The 19,355-nt window shown below is 43.3% G+C and overlaps 1 protein-coding gene across 6 annotated transcripts; it reads right to left on the reverse strand.

Moving 5' to 3' along the window:
• Nucleotides 1–823: 823 nt before the first annotated feature.
• LOC112229738 (integrator complex subunit 3) lies at nucleotides 824–18,078 on the reverse strand. Of its 6 annotated transcripts, none has more exons than XM_042310191.1 (29): nucleotides 17,748–18,078; nucleotides 16,943–17,026; nucleotides 15,964–16,047; nucleotides 14,397–14,510; nucleotides 14,168–14,252; nucleotides 13,924–13,990; nucleotides 13,341–13,482; nucleotides 12,914–13,043; nucleotides 12,716–12,813; nucleotides 12,016–12,207; nucleotides 11,690–11,777; nucleotides 11,354–11,433; nucleotides 9,400–9,491; nucleotides 9,019–9,149; nucleotides 8,257–8,379; nucleotides 7,607–7,739; nucleotides 6,448–6,502; nucleotides 6,190–6,293; nucleotides 5,883–6,047; nucleotides 5,400–5,553; nucleotides 4,562–4,630; nucleotides 4,385–4,460; nucleotides 4,142–4,255; nucleotides 3,252–3,300; nucleotides 2,994–3,161; nucleotides 2,258–2,358; nucleotides 2,028–2,100; nucleotides 1,705–1,861; nucleotides 824–1,444 (listed from the first exon to the last, which is right to left on the reverse strand). In XM_042310191.1, the coding sequence occupies exons 1-29, from the start codon at nucleotides 17,829–17,831 to the stop codon at nucleotides 1,367–1,369; spliced, it is 3,090 nt and encodes a 1,029-aa protein (XP_042166125.1). In that variant the 5' UTR covers nucleotides 17,832–18,078; the 3' UTR covers nucleotides 824–1,366. The 6 variants fall into 6 exon arrangements, with proteins under 6 accessions (XP_042166125.1, XP_024251509.1, XP_042166124.1 ...); XM_024395741.2 differs by having other exon boundaries at nucleotides 5,373–5,553; nucleotides 8,251–8,379; XM_042310190.1 differs by having other exon boundaries at nucleotides 12,908–13,043.
• Between the last annotated feature and the right edge of the window lie 1,277 nt (nucleotides 18,079–19,355).

The following is a 19,355-nucleotide window of genomic DNA, read 5'->3' on the forward strand; positions in this document are numbered from 1 at the left end:
GGTCTAATCATGACATCATTCAGGTTGGAAAGTCAAAGCTCCAGAAAGATTTCCGAGTTGGATGACCATTTAAAGCCCCCCCCCGGATCTCGTATTACACCCCCCCACTTGTGAAGTCATAATTCAGAGATTAGGTTACAGATCAGGTAAAACGGAAGTTGTTTGAACATGACATTAGTCGCAGAGGGTCCGCCTCTCACGGCCCTCGCTCTCTTTAATTTCCTCCGGTGAGACTGACCAGAGAAAAGGGGCACAGTCACCGGCTGGCGAAAGTCGAGTCCCCACGTGCACAAATTCATGTTAGTATGACCAGAAAGCAAAATATTACTCAATTAAAATAGATGAGCTGCTAAGAAGAATAAAACGCCATAGCTATCGATACACTTGGCTACTCATTCATTGCAGCACTCAGCACTCATTGACAGTCTCTCTGTTCTGGGTAGTGTTACAACTGACTTGTGTGAAAACAACATTCAAACACATAACATGTTTCCACCACTTGGTTCTATTTTTTTGTAGCCCTTTTTTTTAATTGTTATGATCTTTTATGAAAATAGTTCAGTAGAAAGACATTTCCATTAAAAAGTTCAGCAACTACATCTGGCTCCTCCATTCATACAGTCTTTTATTTCTGACCTCGCATACAGTCCAACCATCTGGTTAAAATGATCCAATGAGAGCGTGTCCATGGTCTCACTTCTTGCCAATCAGAAATGAAGGGTGAACAGGCATGTTGAGTTTTTCAGATGTGGGGCAGGAAAATTTTTCTCTATGGGATTGGGACAAAGGTGACTTTCCCCCCACTTCAACTCTCGCACCCCCCCTTCCCCCAAAACGGTAGGAATCACTTAAATCTTTGACACGTGCCTCTGTTAAAATCGCCTGGACTGGATGCTCTTGCTGGTTGTTCGGTCATCATGGTCATGGCTTATAAAATGCTTTGTCTGATGTCTCTAAGTGCAGTGTGATAGGCGGACAACTAAGTGACAATAGAGCAACACATTTACCCCCCAAACATCCAGTCTAGTCATGTAATCCTTTCCTCAAGGATATAGATATCCCTCTCGTAACAGTACTTCTGTCAGTCTGTGCCACAGCGACTGGCATTTCCCCTCGGAATGCTCCCCCTGACCAATCCAGCCAGACCAACTGACACAAAGCAGCCAATGACCAGTGAGAGGTGAGGTCGAGTGTCTCCATGGCTCCGGCCAGTAGCACTAGAGTCCACGCGGAGGAGCTCCGACCCCTCTTGTTGAGTGTCTCTGGGGGCGGGGTTTCCTCAGTGGTTTGGAGAAGCTGGTTGGCTGATGGTCCTGTCTACAGGGATGTCACTATGACAGGTGGGAGCGGGTTGGTTGTGGGGCTGTCAGTCGCTGTCCGAGGCCACCGCAGATGAGCCTTTCCTCTTCCTCTTGGGGGCTTTGGGTTTGGAGTCCTCTTCCTCCTGGAGTAGGGGTGGAAATAAAAAGGTTGGAGGAACAAGTGGAGACAGAAATAGCTTCTGAAACCAGGAAAGCTTAAAATAAAACAAATTATAGTGACAGCTGAGGGAGGCACAAAATAGTTCTTCTGTTAATTAGCAATTAACAAAACCTAAATCTAATCCTGGTTCTGGAGTGTACAAGGGTATGGGGCTATGTAAGGCTCATCTTAACGCAGCTTCTAAACAGGATATAAAAAGGAAGTTGCCGTAGGAAGACCTACCGAGGCACTGCTAGACGCGCTCTCTTCCTCGTTGCTCACAGGGGTGACCGTTCCCTTACGCGACCGCGGGGAGGAGGCGGGGGCCTTGCGCCGTGACTTGGGAGGCTTGGAGGAGGGCTCTTCGTACTCCTCGGCCAATGAAAAGAGGTCGCTGAATCTGAGGCGGAGACAGAAAGGAGGGACACATTCAGAATCCTGTCATACTGTTAAGCCACTATAAGACACCTAGGAAACTGTGTGTAATAAAAATACAGAGTATCTCAGCGCAGTCATAGTAGCTTGAAATGATCCCCCGAGGACAGTGAGAGAGTCTGGGGTCTCACCTCATCTTGTGGGCCTCGTCACAGCTGGCCTGGACATGCTGCAGTGCCTGCAGGATGGGAGTCTGTGTGAAGACTGAGGACCCACAGACAGAGTAGGGTCAGAGTTCACTGGGTTAGAGGCGTGTTTGGGGGACACTGAGGTTGGTGTATAATGTGGTGTTAGTTTGCTGCTATTGCAGGACAGATGTGTGTGTTTTAGAATAGTAAAACAGTGTGTGTGTGTGTCTCACAGCTGTTCTTGGTGTTGCTGAGGTTCAGCCTCAGGTTGTCCATGTGCTCCAGGATCTGTTCCAGGGTCAGCTGGGCCAGTTTACTGCTGGAGCTGCGCAGACTGGGAGACACACACACAGACAATAACAGTCTTTCCTCTTACTCTTGTTACCAGGCTTTAACCTATCAGTCACAAACACAGTGTGCAGGCTTTTGTTCAAGCCCAGCATTTAAAGACCGATTCAACTAATAACCAAGACCATGGGTGATCAGACAGGCTATCTGCAGTGCAGTCAAAACCAACAAAAGCTCAATGAACAGGACACAGGACACATTAGAACACAACGCTGAAGCCTTTAAACCCACGTGTGTCTCTTCAGTTACAGATTTCTGGACTTTCACACCAATCAATGGTTTTTCTTACCCCCGAGAGATACAGAAAGCACTGTGAAGTAAACAATGCATGGAATGCGAGTATGAAAACTTTGTTGGAAACAGAATGAAAAATCTTTAGACAGAACTGAGTCGAACACAACTTCTGGACTGATATTGTTGTGCTATAAGTTGAATTGAAGTATGTGTGTGAGCTATGCGTTTATGAAGCGTGAACCAATTGGATGCCGACATTAGCAATATCCAAACAGTGGATTGATGTAACAAGTCATCAAAGACCTTCTCTGGAGGTAAAGAAAACTATTAAGATTAAGGTAAAAACTCCATCTCCTTAAAAAGTGAAAGTGGTGGACTCGTAGTCACCTCTGGCGTTTGCGTGGCATGTTGTTGTTCTTGATGAGCAGGGCCTTGATATGTTCCCCCAGGACGTCGTCGTGCTTGGCCGCCCAGTGGCGCAGGATACTGGTGGTGAACTGGTCCTCCGGGTGGCAGGGCCGACTCAGCACCATCTTCACCATCTCACCACTGGGTCTAAAGGGGGAAGGAGCACCACAGGGATCAGTACCGATGCCACTGTATTCATTTGCAGAGATACAGTATGTACCTGTAAATCTAGCTTACTTTTCCCTGCGTAGTTGCAACAGCAAACAGGAGAGTGCTTCTGGGTGTTCTGGACAGGAAGAGGTACAACGTAAGAATATTATGCCAGTGGTAATACCAGGAAAGAACAGTGTAGAACCATTAACTCATTTTAGTGAAGGTCAATAGCATACCCAGCCCAAATATTCACATTTTGTCATTGAGAGAGCCTAATTTATAATGCAGAAGCTGTACAATCAACATGCTATACATGGATGTCAGAACACAGGTTCTCCACTTCCCAGCGCTGTGTGTTTTGAGTGACAACCATTGTAAACTTGAGTACAAAAGATGCGCCCTCCTGCCCCCAAATGGGCTACTTTTCACTATGTGTTGTCTGAGTGAGGGAAATGCACCTGTGAGTCCAAATGGGCACTTCACATTTCCATATTTGAAAACGAATGTAATTTACAGTATCAACATTTACAATCGCTATGTTTGATTCACAGGATGACATGTGTTCTACCCTGGGTTGTCCTGAACAGAATGAGCCTTTGTTGTATTTGTGAAGAAAATTAGCCACGGAACATGCACTTGAATGCAGTCACGACTTAATTCTATGCGCACCAGAATTACACTCTGTCTTAATTACACTCTGCCTTTTGAAAGCCTAACACTGTAAGACCATATTTTATAACTTTGATAGCCACGTTGGCAATAGAATAGGCTTTCAAATGACACCCACCTGACACAGATTGCAACTAATAACGGAACATTTTTGGATTGAATAAACAGTAATTGTGTGACGGTGGGGACGCAGGGATGTGTACCAAACAAAAGATGACAAGGGCACTGTTGAAGGGGTCAACGGTCTTAGTGATTTAGCTAATAGCGGAGAGCAGTGTCTATCTAGGCCATTGTGTGTATCTCACCTTTGTACTTGAGGTGCTGCAGGATGGGGATAATGGTCTCCAGTGGAATGCTGTGGGCCAGGAAGAGCTGCCAGGCACTGTACTGCTCAAACGTCTCCCATTCCAGAGACTGGACTGTAGGGCAGAGACAATATTTCTTACAGTGAGACAAGCACACAGTTCATACACATGCACTATGAATCTGTTTTTCTCTGTCTGTGTGTGTTTTTGGTGTGTGTGTGTCTGACATTATATGTGACTCACTGAGGATATTGAGGACAGAGTCCTTGCGGAACATCACCAGATTGCCAATCATCACGTGACACATCAGCTCCTGAAGCTGAAAGAGACAAAAAGAGTTGGGGGGTGGAATGGGAGGGTTGAAGGAGAAAAATACTATGCAGTATTGTATATTTTTGTGTGTGTGTGTGGTTAAATTACCTGTGTTGAATCGATGACTGCTACAATCATGTTGAGTAGCTCTCCACTGCGCAATGTCTCATCTGGGAACTACAGAGAGAGGAGGGAGATATAAACAGTGTAACAGTGTCTTCAGTACTCACACCCCTTGACCACACCCCCCACCCCAGTACTCACACATTTTGTTGTGTTACAAAGTAGGACTAAAATGGATGTCATTTTTTGTCAACAATCTACATAAAGTGGAAAAAAATTCCTAACAAAAAATAAAAAAAACACTACTATATCGTGATTAGATAGGTATTCAACCCCGAGTCAATACATGTTAAAAATCACCTTTGGCAGCGATTACAAGTCTCTAAGAGCGTTGCATACCTGGATTGTACAATATTTTTTACACCTGAACTTATTTTGGCTTGCCATAACAAAAGGGTTGAATACTTATTGAGTCATTTGTAATTCATTTGTAAACATTTCTAAAACCATGATTCCACTTTGACATTATGGGGTATTGTGTGTAGGTGACACAACATCTCAATTTAATCCATTTAAAATTCAATCTAACAACAAAATGTGGAAAAAGTCAAGGCGTGTGAATACATTCTCAAGGCACTGTAGATGTTGTCTCTGTGTGTGTACGCACCTCAGCGTAGATGGTGTTTGTGTGTACCTCGGCATAGAAAAAGTTTGTGTGTACCTCGGCGTAGAAGAAGTTTGTGTGTACCTCGGCGTAGAAGAAGTTTGTGTGTACCTCGGCGTAGAAGAAGTTTGTGTGTACCTCGGCGTAGAAGAAGTTTGTGTGTACCTCGGCGTAGAAGAAGTTTGTGTGTACCTCGGCGTAGAAGACGTTTGTGTGTACCTCGGTGTAGATGGATGGTGTGAGATAGCAGAGCAGCCTGATGTCGTCCTCCTGGCAGGCCTTCATGTCCATCATGAGACAGGTGTGCAGGTCTCCCAGCGCTGTGGCCTGGGCAAACGACTCGTACAGACTCATCTTCCCCATCGCTGCTTTACTGTGGTGGGAGACAATGTTACAACAACGTTAGAACTAGGTTACAGCTATGCTGCAACAATGTTACAAAAACGTTAGATCAAGTGATGTTAAACCAACAGAGCAGTGCGAGGGCAAAAATGTGTCCAGGCACATGTCTCCATTGACTGCTTTATCAATGTAGAAAGAACGTTACCAGCAGCATTAGAGAAACTAAAACAGTGGACGGTTGTAACAATCATTTCTAGCGGACAGCAAAATGTCTAACACACTACTCCCTCAGCCTCCCTGAAACCAAGGGCTCCCATTCCTTGCCAATGCTAAGCAGTGTGGTGGACCCAGTCCCTTCACCTGGCCCTGAGGTAGTAAAGCAGGTGATAGCCGATCTTGGGCTGTTTCTGGTAGAGCTCCGCCAGCATCTCCAGCAGCACTGAGAAGCCACTGTTGTCCTCCTGCATCTGACACAGGTTCCTGAACACCAGGCACACAGGTTTACACACAGACTCCTCCAGCGACCTGGGAACACAAAACAAAGTTAATATTCTATAGACTTTGTCTTTTTTCGTATGTATACACAAATGCACGGCACAGACAGACACCCTGTCTTACCCCCTAACCAGGCCATGTTGACGCCATCAGAAGGCGCACATTAACTTACTCTTCTGTGATGTCGTCAGGCAGTACGTCTCCTCTGAAGTGGCCCTTGAAGAGCTCAGCCAGACAGGAGGCCAGAGTGGACATCTGCTCTGAGTCAAAGTCCTCCTGAGAGAGAGAGAGAGCAAGCGAGACGAGGGAGGAGGGACAGAAAGGGGACATCAATAAACCACAGAGAATTCCCATTTCCCCCACAAGATATACGATTACCCAAATAAATATCTGTATTTAACCACTGTTGTATATTTTCTTGCTGACTCACCTCCAGGACCAGGTCCACTATCTCCTGCATGACTTCACAATGTGCCTCTGTGTCACTGTTGGAGAGATGGGGAAAGGAAATAATTATTGAAGAGCCCATTTCGATTAAGATTTCCACTGCTGCAATCAGCAATGTTGTTGCAAATCAGCAATGAGAACAATTGACAGCAATGGGAGTGAATGGCTGAGAGATGAAGTATGAAAGTGGCTCTCCAAATCAAAGGAAGAAAAATGGCCGAAAGCAACCAACCTACTCGTGAGCTAGGCAGAGGAGTGGAGCTAATGGCATTATTGTCAACATCTCTCCAATCCATACAGATCTACACGTTACCACTGTGAAATGGGTAAAGCAGGGATCAAATCAAATCAAAGTTTATTTGTCACGTGCGCCGAATACAACACGTGTAGGTAGACCTTTCAGTGAAATGCTTACTGACAGGCTCTAACCAATAGTGCAAAAAGATATTAGGTGAACAATAGGTAGGTAAAGAAATAAAACAACAGTAAAAAGACAGGCTATATACAGTAGCGAGGCTACATACAGACACCGGTTAGTCAGGCTGAGTGAGGTAGTATGTACATGTAGTTATGGTTAAAGTGACTATCCATATATGATGAACAGAGAGTAGCAGTAACGTAAAAGAGGGGATGGCGGGTGGTGGGTGGCGGGACACAATGCAGATAGCCCGGTTAGCCAATGTGCGGGAGCACTGGTTGATCGGACCAATTGGGGTAGTATGTACATGAATGTATAGTTAAACTGACTATGCATATATGATAAACAGAGAGTAGCAGCAGCGTAAAAGTAAAAAGAGGGGTTTGGGGGGTGGGGGGCAAAACAATGCAAATACTCTGGGTAGCCATTTGATTACCTGTTCAGGAGTCTTATGGCTTGGGGGTAAAAACTGTTGAGAAGCCATTTAGTCCTAGACTTGGCACTCCGGTACCGCTTGCCATGCGGTAGTAGAGAGAACAGTCTACGACTGGGGTGGCTGGGGTCTTTGACAATTTTTAGGGCCTTCTCCAACTCTTGTCACGTTCACTGATGTTGTCATCAGTGTCTTATGCCAATAAGGCTAATTGAATTTAACTGAGTGAGTGTGTTTGTTAGACAAATAAATGTCCCGATGTGAGAGTCCAGTCACATCCACTCTACTAACCTTCCTTTCTGTAACTGCAACACCTTCTCCTTCATTGTGTCGTCCAACTGATCCACGTAGGGAGTGATGTCAGCGGGCTCCTCAATAACGGCCTCTTTGATTGGGTGGAATCTGAACTCCCGCTTTTTATTGCCTGTAATAACCAAAATGAGAAGTCAGCCAATGACTTGATGTGGATGACTACGAAGCAGAGTGAGAGTGAGGCCCTAATATGTTTCCAGTCTTTTGAATTGGATTATGAGTTTCAAAATTGTTTTTCAAATGCAAGTTTCTGATTTGGCTTCATCTAAGATAAAACTCAGTGTTAAGGCATTAAGGTTCATCTATGTTAAAAGAGGGCTTCATCTATCGAAGGCAAAACAAATCTAACGTGGTGATAATCTGAGTTGAGATGATGCTAGTGATAGGCCTGGTCCTAGATCTGTTTGTGTTGTCTATCCAACTCCTATGGTCATTGTCACCCATAGGAGTTGGCAAGGACAGACAGATTTGGGAGCAAGCTATATAATGCTCATTTGGTGTAAAATTCAGCAGAATATATTGTACCCATTTAAGTGTTGAGTCTGGTGTAGTTCAACATTAACATGGTTCTAACATTATCTGGTATCTGTGTTGAGTGGAGTAATAAAATGTGTATTCCTTACCCTCACCCTTGTTGTTAACCTCCTCCTCATCGTCGCTGAAGGCAGCCTCCGTGTTGTCGTAGCAACCATCCTCCTTGTCAAGCAGAACATGATTGTCCATCTCCAAGGAAACAGACTCCTCCATTTTCACTGAGGAGCAAAAGGTGATCAGACGACATTGTAAAGTAGAGGCAAGCAAACACAGGAGGTTCTCAAATAAAGGCAACACTGGAATAACAGTGTAATGCATACACATGTAAAACACCTGCATATTATTTTCCTGGTTAACCTAATTCAAAATCGAAATTGAATCATCCAATATTTAGCGGGGACAATTTAAGTTAACTGTTAGTTGCACCTCAACGCAATTCAATAAAGTCGTATTGAATTGAAAACGCTTTACTTTCATGCTCTAGTTTAGGGTTCCTTTTCTAGATGGAACATTCAGCCGACACGTTTATCCCAAGCCACTTCCAGTTGACACATAACAGCATCTGCTCTTGGACTAGGGCTTCCCTAGTTTCCCTACTGTTACTCGAAATAGGCTAGTTTCAACTCTACACATTATACCATGAAGCATGATTGAAAAAGGTTGCTTCTTTCCAAATCCCTCCATCAAATGTCTTTGGGTGTTATTGTGCATGTCTGGGGGAGGATGGTTGAAGAGAAGGGATGTTTCTTTTGCATGTGAGTAACTGTAGTGAGCCTTGTAAAGAAATTCATCTTCAAGGACCACCAACAGAGTTCATTCATTCATTCATTCATGTTAACAAATAAAAGTTGAATTACTTTCATTTGCACCTTCATCCCTTCCCTCAGTAGGAGGTGAGGGAGAACTGCAGAACTCTGCGAAGCGTTCCCTCAGCATGGAGCGCAGCTCCCGATCCAGTTTGGGGTTGTCAAACAGAGGAGCTAGATGACTGAGGGAGGAAAATACAGACCGATTAGGGGGTTAAAATAAGGGCGATAAAGATTCACTGACATAAAATGTAATAAAATCAAATCACTCATGATACCAAAATCACTTGATCAAATATGTAAAATCTGCAGAGGTTCAATTTAAATGTTATATGTTTTTTTATGTACAACTGTGTCCAAGGTCAAATATATCCCATGAAGGCTGGTGGTGGTGGGTGCATGAATGTGTGCGAGTGAGAGAGAATGACTCACGCCAGCACTCTTTTCTCCATGATGAAGGTGAGAGAGTTGAAGACACCCTGCCGCACCTGCCCCTCCAGAGGGGGGAAAAAGTGAGGGATGATCTGTGAGAGAGAAAGAGGGGGGGAAGAGAGCAAAACAGAGTAGGATCAGTTGAAGGAAAGAGAGAGTATTTTTTTTTTAGATGAGTCAAGCATCTGCGCAAACGCCAAAATACCACAACTTCTCTAAAGCATGGCACAACTAACACCAATGCAAGGTATCATTAAACTTCCTCACTGCTGTAAATGTACCACTCGCTTCCCAAGTCAGACAAAACGGGTGAATACTAGAGGTCAACCGATTATGATTTTTCAACGCCAATACCGATTATTAGAGGACCAAAAAAGGACGATACCGATTAAACGGACGATTTTTACATATATATTTGTAATAATGACAATTACAACAATACTGAATGAACAATGAACACTTTTATTTTAACTTAATATAATACATCAATAAAATCAATTTAGTCTCAAATAAAAAATTAAACATGTTAAATTTGGTATAAATAATGCAAAAACAAAGTGATGGAGAAGAAAGTAAAAGTGCAATATGTGCCATGTAAAAAAGCTAATGTTTAAGTTCCTTGCTCAGAACATGAGAACATATGAAAGCTGGTGGTTCCTTTTAACATGAGTCTTCAATATTCCCAGGTAAGACGCTTTAGGTTGTAGTTATTATAGGACTATTTCTCTCTATACCATTTGTATTTCCTATACCTTTGACTATTGGATGTTCTAATAGGTACTTTAGTATTGCCAGCCTAATCTCGTGAGTTGATAGGCTTGAAGTCATAAACAGCACAATGCTTGAAGCATTGCGAAGAGCTGCTGTCAAACGCAGGAAAGTGCTGTTTGAATGAATGCTTACGAGCCTGCTGCTGCCTACTACCGCTCAGTCAGACTGCTCTATCAAATCATATACTTAATTATAATATAATAAACACACAGAAATACGAGCCGTAGGTCATTAATATGGTCAAATCCGGAAACTATCATTTCGAAAACAAAACATTTATTCTGTCAGTGAAATATGGAACCGTTCTGTATTTTATCTAATGGGTGGCATCCCTAAGTCTAAATATTGCTGTTACATTGCACAACCTTCAATGTTATGTCATAATTACGTAAAATTCTGGCAAATTAGGTCGCAACGAGCCATGCAGCCCAAACTGTTGCATATACTCTGACTCTGCGTTCAATGAACGCAAGAGAAGTGACACAATTTTCCTAGTTTAATATTGCCTACTAACATGAATTTAAAAAACTAAATATGCACGTTTAAAAAATATATACTTGTGTATTGATTTTAAGAAAGGAATTGATGTTTATGGTTAGGTACACATTGGTGTAACGACAGTGCTTTTTTCACGAATGCGCTTGTTAAATCACCCATTTGGCGAAGTAGGCTGTGATTCAATGATAAATTAACAGGCACCGCGTCGATTATATGCAACGCAGGACAAGCTAGATAAACTAGTAATATCATCAACCATGTGTAGTTAATTAGTGATTATGTTATTAAGATTGATTGTTTTTCATAAGATAAGTTGAATGCTAGCTAGCACCTTACCTTGGCTCCTTGCTGCACTCGCATAACAGGTAGTCAGCCTGCCACGCAGTCTCCTCGTGGAGTGCAATGTAATCGGCCATGATCGGTGTCCAAAAATGCTCATTACATTCTATGAAAACTTGAAATCAGCCTTAATTAAATCGGCCATTCTGATTAATCGGTCGACCTCTAGTGAATACGGCAGGAAATGTCAAAACATCTCTTCGCTCTCTAATGCTTCGCTAACACACTGAGCATGAAGCACATGTCAATAAAGTCTATTCCACTTTGAATAGCTAAAAAAGTGGTACATTCACCACAGTTAAGTGATCTGAATGAGCTCCGTTGTGTAATGTGTGCACCCACTCACCCGACACATGAAGTCCAGGAGCGTGGCAGTGATGGCTGGATGAGGCTTCATGGAGTGGTGCATCACTAAGATGGCCGGCTCTGAAAGAGGGAGGGGGAAGAGAGAACGGATGGGTCAACCATGAAAAGAGAAAGAGACAAAAGTGCATACTGTGGTGGATAGAGAAGGTGATAGCAGAAATGTGCCCATCCTGTAACCTCTGTTCCAGTTTACTCGTTATTCTAATAACCCAACACCCGCATGTTTTCCCTACTTCTAAACATTTAGCTGAGCACATTGGTCCCTTACTCCACACACAAAGAGATACAGGTAGTGGTTTCTGTTCCCCCATCTTACCTATGTTCATGATGCTGTCCTTCTCTGGGCTGAAGAAGAGCCAGTCGTAGAACAGGGCAAGCTTGGCGTTCGAGGCCGCCACGTTAGACTAAAGACGCAAGTAATAAAACGTTTAAATATTTCAATGTAATTACTATTTTACAATTATCTGTATGGGTAAAATCCAGGTAAATAGTTGTAAATACGAGGTAAATTCAAAAAGCTTTATTGTTTACTAGATTAACATTAGACAGAAAATAATCTTGGGCATACTATAAAATAAATCATTACCCATCTTTGCATTAATGTGCCTTAAAGCTATAACCAATCTTTGCCCTGCCCCTTACCGTGCAGGTGGTGAGCAGCCAGCCAATGATAGCCCAGCGGGGCAGGATGTCAGAGCTCAGCACCTCATTGGATGGGTGCACCACGCCGCAGATGTAGCGAATCAGGTCACAGCGCAGCGACTGGCTCTCTGCCGTGGACAGGTACTGTCTCTGGAACCAGTCCTGGTAGCGCTTCTGCTGGCCAAAACGTACCTACAGGGAGAGGATAGGCATAAAGGAATGTGTATGTGCATGTACTTTGTGTGTGTACCGTCATGAGATGTGTTGTAGTGAGTGTGTGTGTGTGTGTGTGTACCGTCCTGGGACGTGTTGTAGTGTGTGTGTGTACCGTCATAAGATGTGTTGCAGTGTGTTTGTGTACCGTCCTGAGATGTGTTGTAGTGTGTGTACCGTCCTGAGATGTGTTGTAGTGTGTGTGTGTGTGTGTACCGTGTTGTAGTGTGTGTACTGTGTTGTAGTGTGTGTGTACTGTCCTGAGATGTGTTGTAGTGCGTGTGTGTGTTTGTGTGTACTGTCCTGAGATGTGTTGTAGTGTGTTTGTGTGTACTGTCCTGAGATGTGTTGTAGTGTGTGTGTACTGTCCTGAGATGTGTTGCAGTGTTTGTGTGTGTGTACTGTCCTGTGTTGTAGTGTGTGTGTGTACTGTCCTGAGATGTGTTGTAGTGTGTGTGTGTGTGTGTGTGTGTGTATGTGTGTTTACCCTGGAGGTCATGAAGAGCAGTTTGGTCTCCATGTCTGGTGTGAGGCGACAAGCCAGGAACTTGCGGGATGTGCGAGCGGTCAGGAGCTGCAGCAAACCTATAGAACCAGAGAGAGAGAGTTAGAACTGAGCCACGGGTCTCACACACACAGACACACACAGACCCACCCCTGCTTAACGACACTCTCTTACCCTTACCAGTGAACTGAGGGCTGAGGGCCTGGGGGTTGTGGAGCAGGTCTTTCCACAGTAGCTCCATCTCTGGGATCCGGGCCACGATCTGCAGCAGACGCACCAGGTCTCTCCCAATGATAAAACACTCCATAAACTAGACAGGGATGAGGGGAGGAGAGAGAAAGAGGGGAATATGTCATTACATTCAATTATTGAATTGCTGTGTGGAAATTCCCCATTGTCAAACCTAGATACAGTATAATAAGTTTGTCTGTGTTCTTGGGCATATACGATACGACACATATCTTCTTTCTCATCTGTCCTCAAGACTCCATACGCATCTTCGCTCCAAATCTACTCCGCCCTCATTCCCTTACTCACTATATCGCTCTTCTCCTTACCTTGCGTATGCCATTACATCATTCCCTCCTTCATTCCTCTCCTCCCTCACCTTCTCTCGGAGCAGGCCGATACACAAGTCAACCTCCTTCTGTCTGAGGACCAGCAGTGCCGGGGTGCCGTGGTCCACGATGAGGCGCAGGTAGGTGTACACGGACATGGCTATCAGCATGCCACTCTTCAGCACCCACTCCCTGAGAGACGACGAAGAGACAAGAGACGATTGTAGTTCTTGTAGAGAGACTGTTGTGCGCTAAACCAAACGAGTCCAAAAGTGTGAGTGTGTTATAAACCTAGAGTTCAGGCGGTCCTTCACACTTCAGCGAACCAAGGAAAGGAGGGGTGCTTAACAACAATGACAAATTCCCGAGAAGAGCATACTAAGTAAAACTCCCACAGTACTAATATGAGCCAGAAAGGAGTTGGAGCACTCAACAGAAATCACTTCTTCTGGCAGTTTTTATTGGTAAGCCCTTCTCATGTATTGTGAGCCTACTTCAAAGCATGACATATTTAAAAAAAAAAAAAAAATAATAGTGTGTGATACGTTTTTTGCCTTATGAACCAGTTTGACTTTTATTGCATGACAATAATGGAGTGAAAGAGTGTTTCCTGTTGATCGCTCTCCAACACACCTTTGATCCAGCAGTATGTCCAGAACATTCTCAGCCAGCCACAGGTTCTTACTGGTGATGTCTCCTCCTGGACACAGGAAAAAAAAAATCCAGAGATGCTCAATCAAGCAAACCAACACAGAGACTACAGACAAAAGGCGAGGAAGCCATTTTGTCTTGACACAACTTAGACGCGAGAGGAACGGTGAAACAAGATGCTACTCAAAGCAGTGAAACCAACAGTACACATAGTGAATGGACTGACCTGCGATCTGCTTCATAAGGGTCATGAGGACGCCATCCGCGCCGATCACGCCACTCTTCACCAGCTCCCTCACCAACCACACCAACTGAAGGGAGAGAGAAGGGCGAGATCGTTAGTCAATCACTTACTCATTAGAAAACATCCACATGTGTATTGTGTCAATAAAGCTAACTGTATTGAGAGCACGAAAACGTTTTCTGCCTTTTCTACATGGAGACAAACTGTTGACCTGTGTGCGACACACGTCCTGCAGCTTGAGGAACTTCTCCATGAGGATCTGGTTGATCTTGATCAGGATCACGTTCATGCCGTCCCTATTCACCAGGGTCAGGTCTCTGTAGCACTGTGGAGAGTAGAGTCAAATACAGTAGATTAGAAACTGGGTGGGTTGAGCCCTGAATGCTGATTGGCTGACAGCCGTGGTATATCAGACCGTATACCAAGGTTATGACAAAACATTTATTTTTACAGCTCTAATTATGTTGGTAACCAGGTTATAATAGCAATAAGACACCTTGGGGGTTTGTGATATATGGCCATATACTACACCTCCTCGGGACTTATTGCTTATTAAGTAGAATATAGTAAAGTAGAGAATATGTAAGTCTTTATTATAACCAAAGGCTAATTTGCTTTGCAGCATATGGACATACTGTACAGTGTCCATACAACATAGTGTGATAATTAACAGGTTTGTGCCTCAATAGGGCCTACTGCATAAATAGTGTAATGTGGATTCAATTAAACTGAGCACCCAGAAAGGAAGTGTTCAGGTGACAAGGATTTACAGAGGCCACAGGAATACTATAGAAGTTGACCATTATTTTATTTTTATTTGATTGTTTTATGGACAGTGAAAGTCAGAATGCAGAGGGGAGCCGGATACAGAGGAAGAGAGACAAGAAGGGGTGAGAGGATTCATACCCAAAGCTCCAGGGGTATGTGTGCTCCGGAGTATGTAGAGCTAAACACTACACCAGACTCGGGCACATTATTTCAAGAATGGTGAAATTATTCTTATTGATTTCCCCAAGTCGTAATTCATAAAAGCCCAACCTGTCCCATTCTATAGTACCTTATGGTGGAAATGTTGATGTGTCATCATAAGGTATACTGATCATATACAGTCTGAAGGTGTGTGTTTATAATACCGGTGTTAGGGGGTTGAGGAAATGAAATGTGTATCAAGAGTGTGTGATACTGGTGGTCACACACAGTGGTTTTGGAGGCTGCAGTGTGTGCTGTTATAGTGTTGTGTGTGTAATAAATATGAGTGTCTGTACTGTGTGTGTGTGTTCTGTTCGCGTGACAGCCACAAATGTAAAATGTGTCAATATTGACAAGAACAGTGAAGCTTCAGAATATAGCATGAACCTTTGTGAAGTGTTTGCAGCGTATGTGATGTACATATTGGGTTGTGAAGTATGTAGAGTGTATAATCCCATTCATATCAAAATATTTGAGGTATTAGGGTTGGAATTACATGCTGGGCATAAGTGTGGATAACAGCACACTATTTTTAGTGCACTCACAAGAATCACTATGTAAGCTAATTCAAACGTTTGGTGTCTGTATAATGAGGGCTTTCCGACCCTCTTGGTTTGACCCGGAGTCTCCCAGAATTGGCTTTTGACTGCCGGCGAACAATAAAGCTATTCTAGGGTATTTTGAAAATGCAATAATGAAGGTACAGATCTTAGACTGAATTGGCAACCCCAATAATCATATGAAATGATAATGTGTATAATAATGATGTGAAGTATGATAATGCTGATAACGTAATAACAATGCCTTACCCTCTGTGCCTGTGGAGGCTCGGTGAGCAGCAGAGCAAAGAGTCCCAGACACACCTCCTCGTGCTGCTGGGGGCCCTTACACACCTGGAGGATGAGGAGAATATGACAATGTTACTGTGCCACTTAATCTACCCATGATATGGCTGTAGCCTCCATTATAATGGGTCAGGTTGACATTTATTGTCATGAATCTGGCCCTGGTGGCAGTTTTGCAGAGTGGTCACTATCTGACACAGCTACAAAGTCATAAAATATGATTTTAAAACTAACCTTAAAGCCTAACCTTAACCTTAAATAAGACCATATAGACATTTTCACATTGCAGCTGGTCAAAAGCGGACCATGTGCTCTCCCAGAAGCTTGGCTGGTGCGTAAAACCTGTGAATTCAGACAAACAAAAGGTGTAATCTGTCTTCACTCAAAAAGATGTTGCATAAAGCAGACTTCATTTTTTATTTATTTGGATTTTTTTCACTGCATCAGGGATAGCGTACGTAGAGGTTTTGGCATCGCAGCCTTCTTCAGTGTGTAGGTACCATCTAGTGGAAATTGCTCAGTTCTGCCTCCAGGTCAAGATTCCCGACAATAAGCATCTACCTGCTTATCATTGTGTTGACATTGGAAGCTTTAGCCATATCAGGGATTCATGTCACTTGAACCGATTCAATTCAACATAAAAGCCGAGCCTACAGGTAGCATACGGTACATAATCCTACACTTCTCAATATGCTTATGAAGCATATGTACTACATCCTTTAACTACTCACATTTACAAATGGCATTGCAAAAATGTTTACGAGAAAGGATCAATTACAAGGCCAACTCTGATTCGTCTGACCATAGTCACATTCTATTAAGATTCAATTAGATTCTGAGGCTCAATACAAGCATGCAAGTAGCCACATCTCAACTGCACATTCTAGCATGCAGTGTCCAATCCCATGGTGATGGACTATTAGTGAAAGGGCAAGGGACTCACATTAGCTGTGATGGCATCGTTGGCCTCACGCTCTGACAGGCCATTTGTCAACGAAGTGACAATCCCCACACACCTCTCCAAACGCTGATGAACAAAAACAAAAAAATAATGTTAACCACAAAAACAGATAGACACACACAAACATAGATAGGCCCGAATCATTCAGATGTCACATAATGTGGGCATACAGATGGACAACAACAAAAAAACACAAAAAGCCACAGAGCAACACAGCAGGCTCACACCCATGGGAGAAAAAAAAAGTATGCGAAATCACACACACACACAAAAACAGCAGACAAACAACAGAATGTGTTGACCCCTCTGTCAATTGAGCTGGCTACATACTGTATGAACATGTCTAAGCCATCTGGTGTGGAGGTTAGGCCATAGATTTTTTTTTTAAAGGGAAGAATCACTACAAGGGTAGTGTCAGAAAAGGTACTGTATTGACATGTGTATGATGACCTTTGCGCATGTGCATGGGCTCGTGTCTCATCCATATGTTTACATAAATAGCATACTAAATGTTACGTTAAATTCAGCTGGATTCCCCATCGTTTAAACCCACGTCAACAAAGCACAAATACGTGCTGCAAACCTACACATGCTAGACTAGTAAATGCATTTCAGAATTAGGAACTAGCCTTGCTGAATGATAGCTAGCAACATGCAGGCGAGGCTATTCTGTAAAATGGTTCCGTGTCTTTGTATTCGTGAATGTTTTTTTACGTGCTGTATGGTTGAACAGCTGTTTGTATGATATAGCAACACTTATTGATAATATGTTATATAGTAAACCTACCTCCTCAAGCTCATCTTTTGCGTCCAGGGTCGTGGACACCAATAAGCGACCCTGCGGTTTCCCCTTTGCCGGTGAAGGCTCCATCACCTCCCGCCTCGCTTCGTCTGGCCCCAGAGGACTTGAGGGGTTAGACACTGGGGTTCGGGGAAAATTCTAAATGATTTTCTTGTATCAATGGAGCGCCTCTAACACTAGACTCTTGTTTAGACTCTCTTTACACGCTCTTCGTCGGATACCGTGTGCTTTTTTTACTTGGTTTGGCCACCTTTCACTCTCACTCCAGTGCTTTCGACTGTGTCCGAATAAAACAAACTAACTTCCGGAGGGCATGGTGGCCTAGCGGAAGTATTCCTTCACAGAGCTAGTAGAAGGGAGGATCAGTAGTCACTTTTTTAGCCAATCATTGATCTAGTCATTTTGAGTGACATAATGGTTTACCAATGAACGCAGAGGTTAACCGGCAAATGAGTAGCGATGTAACTTGAACAGAAATAGTTTCGAGTATTGATATCAACACATTTGTGTCGCTTTGTAAGGATAGAACAGAAAAGTCTCATCGGATTTTTTGTTATTGAATTGTGTGCATTGAAAAACAATCTGGATAATTGTTCTTCCTTATCGTGCTAAATTAAAAAAATAGCATTCAGACCAATTACCTTTTAATTCATACATTTTACAGTTAATTAAGCAAAACGTTGGAAACGTGGTTGATATTAGGTATAGCTGCCTATAGTATATAGCCTACTCCAAGTTAAATGTGTGATTTTGTGAGTGACAAGAAAAGTTTGTGGCCAACTACTAGCTATATATGTATACCACTTGATGGCGTAACAACCCATGTCAACGAACAAGCGGCTGGGGCGGGGGCGGTGGGGGGCGGTGGGGGCACCCACACCACACCCATACCACACCCATCAAAGTTGCCCATCCCTGATCTACAGGGAAACTAACTACCCCATTCATAGGCTCTAAATGCTTTAGTGTCAATAGTGTCTTATGTCCAGGGAGTTTTGTTAAGAGCCCCGACGCTTGATGTAAACATTAACACGCATTGCTTGCAGTACTGTTTTGAAAACATAAGGAACGTAATCTTTGATATCAGCAAGAAATCATTTTGATAAAACAAAAGGTTAAATTACTACACACCACAGTAGGTTGGAAGTATCTTAATTGGGAAGAACGGGCTCGTGGTAATGACTTGAGTGGAATCCATGGAAAGGTATCAAATACATCAAACATGGTTTCCAGGAGTTCGATGTCATTCCATTTGCTCCGTTCCAGCCATTATTGTGACCCTCAGCAGCCTCCATTGCTACACACCTTTATAGGGTTGGAGTTGGGGTTAGTGTTCCCACTTGGCCATGTCTCCATGTTACTGTTCACGGAAAACAGATGGAAGACAGAGGCAACCACCTATGCTAATTTGCTATCTAGCATGCTCCAAACACCTGTGTGTAAGTGTAACTCGGGAAGTGTAGTTTGGTCAGATGGACGCATCCGTAGCTGTATGGATCTATGCAAAACTGCTACAGTAAGTGTGTCTTTTTTTATTTGAAGGATTATTTCTCGCTGATGAAATATAATGGCAATATGTTACGAAAGCTGCAT

The sequence above is a fragment of the Oncorhynchus tshawytscha genome, linkage group LG31, assembly GCF_018296145.1.
Source record: "Oncorhynchus tshawytscha isolate Ot180627B linkage group LG31, Otsh_v2.0, whole genome shotgun sequence".
Taxonomy (NCBI): domain Eukaryota; kingdom Metazoa; phylum Chordata; class Actinopteri; order Salmoniformes; family Salmonidae; genus Oncorhynchus; species Oncorhynchus tshawytscha.